This window comes from Pipistrellus hanaki (assembly GCF_964339955.1).
Source record: "Pipistrellus hanaki genome assembly, chromosome: 3".
Lineage (NCBI taxonomy): Eukaryota > Metazoa > Chordata > Mammalia > Chiroptera > Vespertilionidae > Pipistrellus > Pipistrellus hanaki.
Window position 1 is genome coordinate 61,741,233 of NC_140505.1, and position 12,263 is coordinate 61,753,495.

Sequence of the window (12,263 nt, forward strand, 5' to 3'; positions counted from 1 at the left end):
CTATTTACAAATTTTCACTGTCTGACATTCAAAAAATTACAACTTCATGGTTTCTATTTGCAGCAAATGTGAGCCATTACTAACTTTATGGGAAAACTTAGTAACTCTCATAGCATTAAAAGAAAAGGAATAAAGGAATTTAATGTAAAAATTAGAGCTTCATAAATGTAGGAATATTTATGGAAATGATAGTTGACAAAGCTATACCCAGGGAGAACTCCAGCCATGTTCAGCATTAACTGAGGAAACTCCCACTCACTGTAACCTTCCTCCATGTCCACCTTCATCCTGTTCTTCTGTTCTGATTCATCTCAATTTATTTTAACATCAACTTAAATACATAAGAGAAAAAGTGTCAAAATTAGCATAGCAATTATTGTGTTTATCATATTTTAATGGTTTTATTGAGATATTCACATAATATAAAATGTACTCATTTGAAGTATACACTTTGTAGTATATTCACAAAGTTGTACAGTCATTAACAGCCCTTTTAGAATATTTTTGTCACCCCAAAAAGTAACCTATACCTATTACCAGTCACTTCCCACCTCTATCACCCTGCATACCTTAGTATTTGACAATATTTAGCACTTCATGCAAGGTTTAATGACCTTTTCCACACATGCTGTATGGTGAATCAGACATATACTTGTTTAATAAGCATTTTATTGAACATCTCCCAGGTGCCAGACAAAATGGTAGACAGGAAAGAAACATGACCAACACACTGCCTCAAGCAGTATAGGTTGAAAATAATCTAGTCTGAAATGAATTCATATGCCAATAATTCTAAAAAATGAGAGGCCTATTTTAACAAGCAAGCTTTAAATTGATATGTAATCTCAAAGAAAGGTTTTGTTGAATTTACCTGGGATGGGAAAATATAAAGTTTATACACACATACTATAGGGAATGATTACAAAAAAAAAAAAGGAAATGATTACCTTTTAATTAAGACATTAATCTCATATAATACTGACCAACACAGTTTATGTCAGGCTTGAATCCATAGTCTTTCAAGATGTATAGACCTATTGATCCCAGAAACTTGAGAGCTCAAAGATCCATTTTAAAGAGATATATTTGAACATCTTCAAAATTCTTTTTATGATATAGATCTAAATTTGACTCTGGAAATATTAACTGGATTTTAAAAATCATCTTTAGGATCAAGTCACTTAATGTGCTCAAATGCAGGCTCTCTGAGGATTATTTTTTTTAAGTTAATGGATAAGAAAACTAGTTTTGTCCAATAGATCTAAAATAAATCATACCTTTGTCACATTTCTTTCTTCCCAATTTTTTTTTTCTCTCTTCAAATATTTGAGGTCTTGTAGTATTTATATGACAGGTATTGTTTTAGTTTTCTTTCTGACAGTCAATTTATTTCAAGGCATTTGAAATAACATAAGCATAAATAAGCCCAATCTAACTAATCAATATGCCCATTTTTTTACCTTTTTTTTTGTTTTGTTTGTTGTTTGGTGTTTTGTTTTTACTGTAGCAACACTGTTGATTGATAACTTCCTATTACCGCCTATCTCCACATCACACCATAATATCAAATATCCAGATTCACAACAAAATTTTCTATGTAGATAATCCTCTTTATACCACTGGTAAATATTTCTATTTTCTTGTTTATGTTTTTGACTTTCACTAAATAAATGTTGCAGGGGTTTTTTTTGTGTGTGTAATTATGATTTAACATTGCTTGTCCCTGTTTTGATATTTTTCCAGATCAAACTTTAGCATTTTGGCTGCTCATATACCTGAGTATGTTTATATGAAGACATTTTATGTAGTAAATTTTATGTTCTCCATAATGGAAGAATTATGAGTTACATATTTATATTTTAGTTGTGGTTAATGGCTACTGCAGAATAAAACTAATAGAAGTATCAATTTTGGAAGAAAGAGTTTCCTATTTATTATGCATGCCAAAACAATTAAGAGACAAAGTACCTGTAGAATGGAGGGATTTCCATTAAATATGCAGCTTCTGTGGTCATAAATTAAAAAAAAAAATGGGAGGAAATTTATTCTAGCAGCCCCAGCTCCTACTGGTTTATCACTAAGTATCCTTGGCCTACACTGGCAGGAAAACACAGCCCTAAATGAGAGTCTCAAATACGGATCGATGTAGAATTACAAGTTACCTTGCCTCTGCAGAGAGAGTTAGAAAGCATTTCTCCACAGAGGTTGTAGAACCAGTATTAGATTGAAGGGTATTTTTTAATAAGAGAAAGAAGAGGAAGAGGAAGAAGGAGGAGAAGGAGAAGGAGAAGGAGAAGGAGAAGGAGAAGGAGAAGGAGAAGGAGAAGGAGAAGGAGAAGGAGAAGGAGAAGGAGAAGGAGAAGGAGAAGGAGAAGGAGAAGGGATCAAAAATATGAACAATATTAGCATAACCAATGGACACAGACACTGGGGTGGTGGGTGCTTGCCTGGGGTGGGAATGGCTGGCGTGGGGCGGTCAGTTGGGGAAAAGGAGACATATGTAAAACTTTGGACAATAAATAAAATTAAAAAAATAAAATAATACACCCCAAGCCGAAGCCTGTTTGGCTCAGTGGTAGAGCATCGGTCTGCGGACTGAAAGGTCTCAGGTTCAATTCTGGTCAAGGGCATGTACATTGGCTGCGGGCATATCCCCAGTAGGGGGTGTGCAAGAGGCAGCTGGTCAATGTTTCTCTCTCATTGACGTTTCTAGCTCTCTATCGCTCTCCCTTCCTCTCTGTAAAAAAATCAATAAAATATATTAAAAAATAATAATACATCCCAAAATATGAACAATAAATTGGCAATAAATACATATCTATTAACAATTGATTTAAAAAATGAACCAGAAAACATGGAACAGAAAGAAAGGGTGAGGTGAGTGTGGGAAAAGATTAACAAAAGATCGTTTTTGCATATTTGCAGACAATAGGGTAGTGAAGGTCTGGGACAGGGAGAGAACTGGGTGGGGGGATAATGAGGAAAACAAAGGGGATATCTGTAATACTTTCAACAATAAAGATTTTTAAAATAATAAGAACAATAATAATAAAATAATAAAGGATCTTAAAGACTGACACATATTAAGAGAAGAGAGCCATCTGGCTAGTTAGCAGAGAACCACATGAACTCAATTGGTTCCCTCAGTGTGTACTGAGTTTGTTACCACACATGTGCCACTATGTTTTTATCGCTGTTGTTTTTAGTAATGTTTTCTTCACAGAAGACTATATGCAGGAAATGGGATGTTCCATGGATCATTCCAAGCTTGACTTTTCTTTTACTCTGCTTATTTCATGGACTATTGGTGATTTAATATAGTTCCAAGTTCTCTACATTTGTCTCTTTCTGGTAAAATATGATCCTTTGAGATTGAAGCATTTGAGATCCCTGTTTTAGAAATTGCCATTCTAAGCAAACTTGCTAGTCATGTCCCAGTGAGTCAATCCCACAGCCACTAAAAGACACATGGAGCACGTATTCCAGCACGGTAGCAGGCCAGCTACAGGCCCTGTGTCTTCTCACCACCCTTCAGACTGAGTAGTTGTGATCCTCTTTAAAGATGAAAAATCTGTAGCTCATTAAACTTAACCAATTTATCCAAAGTCAAGACAACTAAGAACATGCACTTCAGTCAGCCATCCTACATGCCAAGCCTCACCAAGGGACGCTCCTCCCTGGGTAGGTCAGCACCCCATGCAGATAGGATAATGTGGATCCAAGTAGTAGGATGTCTTGCTTGAAGTTGAAGAACATTTTACAAATTATTTGAAAGAGTATACATTTCTGATTTACATTGTTTGTGGTAATATTTTTTAAAATATATTTTATTGAGTTTTTACAGAGAGGAAGGGAGAGGGATAGAAAGTTAGAAACAACGATGAGAGAGAAAAATCAATCTGCTGCCTCTTGCACACCCCCTTCTGGGGATGTGCCTGCAACCAAGGTACATGCCCTTGATCGGAATCGAACCTGGGACCTTTCAGTCCGCAGGCAGATGCTCTATTCAATGAGCCAAACCAGTTTCAGCCGTTTGTGGTAATATTTGTTTTCATACTGACTTCAAGTGTCTTCATGGAGGTATTGGATACATTAGAAAAATATTAAACATTCAGATAATCTGTATTGTCTCTGAAAGATATATAGCATACCTTTCACAGAGAGACACATACTGACTTTGATCTCAATCTAAGGGCTGTCTGTGATAAGAGGGAAGCACGGGAAATTAGTATGTAATCGCGGTTTTCCCACCTTTACTTCTGCATCAGCACTTCAAAAAACTGTAAATCTCCAACTGCAGTTTATCAGCTGAGCTTACAGTTGTGCGTCCCATTTTTTAACTTTTCATGCATCTGTCACCTTCCAGGTTTTAGCAAAGTTTGAGCATCAGAATACTCAGTCAACAAAATGCTAAAATCTGTAACTCTAAAACCCTCTCCTAACCAATAACTAATGCTCTTCAGCTCAAATGGAACTGCAGAACTTAAAATAGGAAAGCACTCCCCTATCAGTGAACCTGGCTGTTTCTATTTCAATTTCTTTCAGGATATGAAAGTGATAAAAATATGGGTATGAACTATACATCCTATGCAGTGTGTTTCATGGCTGCCAACCAGGGTAAAGGACAACACTCTGAAATAGGTATCAGAGCATACCATGTTTTTCGGCAGTATTTTGCACTCCAAATGTAGGATTCATTTAATATTGATAATTTAATTACTATTTTAAAATGACATTAGCAAACAAAATTTGAAATAATAATATATCCATTATAGACTTCTGTCTCTATTATATTATTTAGTTGATTATCCCTATTTCTGAAATATAGGGTAGTTTGGTTACTATTAACATTAATAATTCTGCCCTTAAAATGAATAAATTCTGAACAGAAAACTTTTTTTAAATAGTACAAAGATTCATTCTGATTTGTACACTATTGGTAAAAATATAATATTTTTGATTGACTATTTATTTGTTAGTAGACTGGTTTACTGAATAAATCAATATAAATAATTCTGATTTCTTATAACTGACAAAACTGAAATTAATTTAAATCATATAAGATTATTTCTAAGACATAATTTATTAATTACTTGTTCTATAGTTATGTGATGTTTCTTATTCAAGCAGCTCTAATGTCTTCATCATTTATATAACATATTATTGTGTATATTATATATATTATTGATCTTAAATATAAATTTACATGGAGAAAAACAGAAGAAATACACTGCAATTGTAGAAAATTCTTTCTCACTAAGTTATATCTGTTTTTATTTTGCCTACCTATAGAAGCTATATCTAAATCCCATGGCACAGTACTGCATTCAGTTTTTCTATGGCTTCTTTTCTCCTACAATTTAATCCACACAAAAATGAAAATTGGAAAGGAGTGAGATTGTGGCAAATTATTGATGTCCCTTTCAGTTTCCCTCATGAGATTGTTCCCATAATAGCCAAGATTCCCCTGATATAGGTCTCACAGTTTAACTTGTCAATATGTAATTATGATTCCAAAACAAAACAGCTTACTTCGCCGTTATGGTGTAAATGCTGCCGTGCTGAATAAGAAAGTTACATTGGCTTGGAAAAAGTAATGTCTCATTAGTAGTTTCTTACTTAATGATCCACCCAGGTTGGGACTCTACCTGTGAATACTATCTTTGACAACCTTAGATAAGACTCCTCCTGAGTCTCTATAATAGCTCTAGAGATTTGAGTCTACAAGCTTAAATTTGACTGCTATGATTAAGGACATTATAAAAGGAAATAAATATTCATATCATATATATATATATATATATATATATAATAAAAGCTAAGCAACCATTATGACAGAACAACCAGAATGACTGGTCACTATGATGCGCACTGACCACCAGGGGGCAGGCACTCAATGCATGAGCTGCCCTCTGGTGGTCAGTGTGCCCCCACAGACTCATGGCTGGCTGGCTGGCTGGCGAGCACAGTGGCAGTGGTGGGAGCCTCTCCTTCCTCTGCGACAGCACTAAGGAGCAGTGAGCAGAGCAGTAAGGAGCAGTAAGCAGGCAGGCGGTAGGGAGCAAGGGGTCCCAGACTGCAAGAGGGCACAGTGCATGAATTCCACGCACTGGACCTTTAGTAACAATATATATGTATCTCTGTGTGTAAAAAATATATGTATTGATCTCTAACACTTAATCACTTAGAGCTACATACTTCTTTTATAATGAACATTTTGTATTATATATTAACTGTCGTTCTTAAGGAATGAAACTTCCAAAGCAATAAAACATTTGCATTTTAATAGCTAATTGGATTTGCAAAACAATTTCTAACCTCATGCTGATTATAAAATTAAAGGCTACCTGTTTTGAACTGTTAAAATTTTTTCTTTGCTTTTTCCTCTTTGCTGTAATGTTTGATGGCAATTGCTCTTTTTGTTTAGGTTAAAAATAATTCAATATATTTAGCTTACACACTCTAATCTGATGACTTTTCTGTACTATACCCATGTGTTAATTGCAGTACAAAAGCATATAATTAAAAATTAATGTATTCGTTCAGCAGCCACTGTACAAGACCATGCTTTACAATTGGGTATAGAATATGTACAAGATTTTATATGATCTATTTATCTATTAGTAACACAGTTAGGTATTGATATAGATATATATGGTTTCCTCCATCATTGAACTCATCTAGTGAAAAAGTCTCATATAATTTATTAATTTATAAATACTACAATAAGTCAAATAAAGAAATATTACAATGTGTTTTGAATGTGAAGAGAAATGACGCAGTCCAACAGAAATGGTGGTCCAGAGCTGCATCTGAGGCAATAGTATTTTAGATAAGACCTACAGAATGAACAGGTGTGGATGGATGAGGAGGAAACAGGCAGTGAAAACAAAGAATGCCTGGAAAGAATTAAGAGTGAGATGTATTAAAGGAACCAAATGAAGGTACTGTTTTTGGAGCATATTCGTCATTAAAGAGGAGAGTGATAGGCAAGGGTAGATCGTTCAGGGCTTTTGGATTCTCTAAGACTTTTCAACATTACACCAAAAGCAGTGAAGAACCTTTGCCAGTTTTTAAGTAAATCCTGATGCACTGACCTGCAGAAGATTCAGGGGATATGTAAGTAAAGACCCTCAGAGTTTTGACCCCACAATGGGGTGAAATGACAGACAATTGTGAGAAATGCAATTGAATATCTCTGTATTTGGAACCAAGAGAGAGCTGTGATTAAACATCCAAACACACGTATTTTCAGGTATAAACATCTCGGTTGTTGCCAGGGTATTCCTCGTTTCCTCTTCTAAGGAATTTAGTCATAAAGGAATCCGTTGGTGCTAGAGCGAGGGCAACCTGTATAGGTAAGGCAGAAGCCACATGAATTTGAAAACTGAAGATTAACAGGATGGAAGCTGTGAATGAGACTTTCTCAAGAATTATGGGTAGACAGAAAGAAAAGCACAGTGGTTGCTAAACACCTTGGATTGAGATAATTAGTTCTGAAAATGAACATGATTGAATCCATAGGGAGTGGGAAATTTAAGATAAGAAATATTTAATAGCAGTGAGGAATATCTTCTTATCTTCTCAATGGAAAATATAGAACCTAGAAGGAACAGTTAAATAACAGACACTCAATTTTTAAAAAATCATATGACTAGAGAATATGCTTGTAGGTAATATATTATCAATTTAGTGTTATCCTCATCAGAATTTTTCTCCATACAAAATAGTTTAAATCATTTGCCTGGGGGGGTGAGGCTGGTTTAAAAGAGAGAGAAAGAGAGAGATATAGAGAGAATTAGATTGTGGAAGTAGGGAAGCAGAAGACTGTAACTGATTGCAAAAAGTGGCCATGGAGAGGGTACTACAAATTGAACAGAGAATCAAGGTAGTTGTTTCAAGCAGTGTCCGGCTTCACATGAGGCTGGTGACCACAAACACGTAGTTGAACAATCTTTTTTTAAAAAAATAATATATTTTATTGATCTTATACAGAGAGGAAGGGAGAGAGATAGAGAGTAAGAAACATCGATGAAAGAGAAGCATTGATCAGCTGCCTCCAGCACACCCCCTACTGGGTATATGCCCGCAACCAAGATACATGCCCTTGACCAAAATCAAACCTGGGACCCTTCAGTCCCCAGGCCTACACACTATCCACTGAGCCAAACTAGCTAGGGCTGAACAATCTTGATAAGGTGGTGAGATATTTCTCTAGTAGCGATTGGCAGCTTAGTTGTTAGCATGTAGAAACTAGAAAACTGAATTTATTAGGAAGTGATTGTTTTCCGGGGATGCTTTGCTCAGAGTGACAAGGGCAGCTCTGCTATTGACTAGAGGGATTTTATGGACAGACTATAAAATTGTAAAACTGAAAGCAGGGGAGGAAAATAAAGCTGGGGAAGACTGATGGATAAAAACAAAGCAGAGAAGAAAATTAACTGTAGAATCAATAAGGTGAAGGAACACTGCAGTGAAATTAATCAGCTCACCTAAGTCCATATGCAAGTAATGTTGACTGATTACTGGCATTGCATTGCAGTAGATTTTGTACAAAAAATAAAATCATCAGCACTCAACTAAATACCCTTAATTATGTGACTGTCACTTGATAGTAATAATTATAAAGATTTATGTCAGCAAATCACTTTGCAGTTCATAAAACACTGAATGTGCATAATCTCAACCTAATATCGCATGTTTATATCTAGCCAGACACTGTACTAGAATCTAGTGATACAAGGTGAACAAGACATGATTCTTGCCTTCAAGGGAGTCACGTGAGGCAATGGGTAAATCTATCTACCAGAGCTAGGTAAAATTACATGTAGAATGTGATAGTTGAATTGGATCCTAATTGAGAACAAGGAAAGTCAGAGAGTTTAGGTGTTTTGTTCAAGTTTATATGGTCAAAAAGAATCAGAAGTTGAAGTGGAATCCATCTTCTGACTCTACAACGTATTACTTTGTTTTCCCCCTTTTGACATGTCTATAAAAGCACATATATTTAAAAGTTAATGTCACTATCAATTTGCTGCAAGAACATCTAGAACCAATTGTGGATTTTTAAACATAATCAGATATTAATTTTAATCCAGACATACACAATGGCATATTTGTTTCCAAGATCCAGCCAAGATAACAAGAAACAAAGCGTAAAGTTGAGAAACTAGAAAAAGAAAAAAAAATGTTACTTTTATGCTCAAATATCTATTTTCTGACCTCAGAAGGATTATCTGCTCATTTACTGTTGAGATCTCTCATTTGCAATTGTGTATGCATTAGACTTATCAGTCTATCTCAAAGCTTTTTGTGAAAAATGGCTAATAAGCAAGAATAATTACATTAAAAACAGCAATATTTTAACAGTTGAACTGTCAAATGATAATGAGGACGGTAGCTGGGAGTACAACTAATAATGTAGGGCAGAAGAGGACAATTATTTCTCATAGCAACAGAGCAGAACAGGAAATCAGTGCCACTTAATTGCTATTTTTAGGCTAAGTAGAGCTTGGTATGTCTTTGATAATGCCTTTCTATTTTGCCATAACATTCAATTTCTGGCTATTATAATTTTTCACATACACTTAGGTGAGCAAATCATTCAGATAGGTCTACAAGTACCAAGTGAAAGGTCACTGTTTTTAAATTACATGTATTTGTTGCTTATAAAGAGGAATCCAAATGTATTGGACAATTGTTTGAGATCAGCCATAACAATTCACAATAAGTACCTGGGAGGACAGGAATTATAACAGAGTATCAGAGCATTTGACATAATGTGAGTGTGCTTTTTGGGTAGGATAACTTACCATATGACACTGAATGTTCTCTCGTAGGAAATATCATTCACATTTTATGAGACCTCATCTAATACATTCTGACAAAGCAAAAATCCTTGAAAAGTTACTTTGAACCAGTGGAAAGATTTTGATTCTATTATGCCTGATAATGTTTAAAAGTATTACTTATACTTTAAGAAATAATACATTTCCATTATTGAATAGTAATGCATTTTGGTCAATTTCCCTTCCTTTATTTGGATGTACAATATTAATCACATAAGTACTGAAATTATTAAATACATATTCTAGACTTACTAATTTTCCTCTATTTTGAGAGCTATTTATTTAGATGTGTCCTCTTATTCACACGTGAAATAAATACTTTATTTTAAGTCTTGTAACTGTCATATATGGATACTGTAATTCTTAATCTCTACAATTGTGTGTTCAAATCTTTTGCTGAAAACCCACACAACAGGAAATAAAAGCTATCATAGCCATAAAAAAACACACAGGAAAACAAAACAAACAAAAGGTAGTTAACCATTTATCTTTCCTAAACTCTCATATGACCTTACATTGTTTTTACTATAAATCTTTTTATGTGATTAATTTTTAAATTGAAATGTTTATTGATGTAATTGAAGATTCACATCAAGTTTAAGAAGTAAGACAGAACAATCTCTAATCCACTTTGCCCAGTTTACCAAATGGCCATTTTGCAATCGGGATATTGTCATTGATACAATCTGCTTATTCATCTTTCACCTATTTTACTGGTATGTATGTGTGTGTGCATGCACATTTGTGTGTGTGTTTGTATTCAGTGCTATAAAATTTTACCTCTTGTACAGGTTTATGTTTTCACAGCATCAATCAAAATACTGGATCACTCCCACAACACCAAGATCTCTCCCACTGCCCTTTTCTAACCATATTCTAGTACTCCCCATTCTCATCTCTCTCTCCTGCCCAACACAGTTCTAACCTTTGTTAACCAATTATCCGTCCTTCATTTCTTAAATTTTTGTGATTTAGAATTGTTATATTGATGGAGTCATACAATGTTTAACCTTTGGGTATCAGCTTTTCTCATTCAGCATAATTCCCTGGAAGCTTGTCCAAGGGGCAGCATGTATTAGTAGTTTGTTCCTTTTTATTGCTGAGTAGTATTCCCTGGTAAAATTAATTTGTAGAATCATTCACTCACTGGAGAATACCTGGACTATTTCCATATTTTCCTGTTAAGAGGAAAGCTTCTACTAAACATTTATGTACAGGTTTTCCTGTGAATATGAATTTCTATTTCTTAAGAATAAATGGCCGAGCATCTGATTGCTGGGTTATATGGTAATTTTACGTTTAATTTTATAAGAGTTGCACAATATTAGTTTCCAGAAAAGCTGTGTCATATTATATTCCCAGGACAATGTGCATAATGTAGGGATCTAATTGTGAATCTAATGTGTCCCCAAGTCTCGGCATCCTCACCAAACTTTTGATGCTGTGTCAATTAAGTTTTTTATTGTTTTTTCACCTAAGTAATGTTTTATTGTTTGAAGTATTACAAATAGTATTACATATGTCTCATTTTTTCCCCCTCATTGACCTTCCCCCAGACTTCCCTACCCCCTGGCACATGCCCTTACCCTTTACCCAGTGTCTTGTATCCATTGGTTATGCTTATATGAATGCATACAAGTCCTTCAGTTTATTTTTTACCTCCCACCACCAATCTTCCCCAGCCTTCCCGCTGTAGTTTGACAGTCTGTTCAATGCTTCTCTGATTCTGTATCTATCTTTTTTGTTCATCAGGTTATAAAGTTCTTTATTATCCTTAAATGAATGAGATTATGTGGTATTTTCCTTTCACTGACTGGTTTATTTCACTTAGCATAATACTCTCCATTTCCATCCATGTTGCTGCAAATGGTAAGATTTCTTTCTTTTTTTATAGCAGCATAGTATTCCATTGTGCAGATGTACCATAGTTTTCTAATCCACTCATTTACTGATGGTCACTTAGGCTGTTTCCAAATCTTAGATATTGTAAATTGTCCTGCTATGAACCTATATATCCTTTCTGATCGGTGTTTCTGTTTTCTTGAGATATATTCCTAGAAGTGGTATTATTGAGTAAAATGGCAGTTCCATTTTTAATTTTTTGAGGAAATACTATACTGTTTTCCACAGTGTCTGCATAAGTCTGCATTCTCACCAGCAGTGAAGGAGGGTTCCTTTTCTCCACATCCTCACCAGCACTTATCATTTGCTAATTTGTTGATGATAACCATTCTGACAGGTGTGAGATGATACCTCATTGTTGTTTTGATTTGCATCTCTCAGATGATTAGTGACTTTGAGCATGTTTTCATATGTCTCTGGGTTTTCTGAATGTTCTCTTTAAAAAGTGTCTATTTAGGTCCTTTGCCCATTTTTTGATTGGATTATTTATCTTCCTTTCATTAAGTTGTATGA

General features: G+C 34.8%; 1 protein-coding gene across 10 annotated transcripts in view; it reads left to right on the forward strand.

The window, feature by feature from the left end:
• PCDH9 (protocadherin 9) overlaps window positions 1-12,263 on the forward strand; it is an 897,448-nt gene that overhangs the window by 635,665 nt on the left and 249,520 nt on the right. Inside the window, exon 5 of one of the 10 annotated variants that reach the window (XM_084876516.1) lies at window positions 10,488-10,564. The exons of the other annotated variants lie outside the window; for them this stretch is intronic. Coding sequence (XP_084732642.1) covers window positions 10,488-10,564 — 77 coding nt within the window. The remainder of the gene's footprint in view (window positions 1-10,487; window positions 10,565-12,263) is intronic. 10 annotated transcript variants of the gene reach the window in all.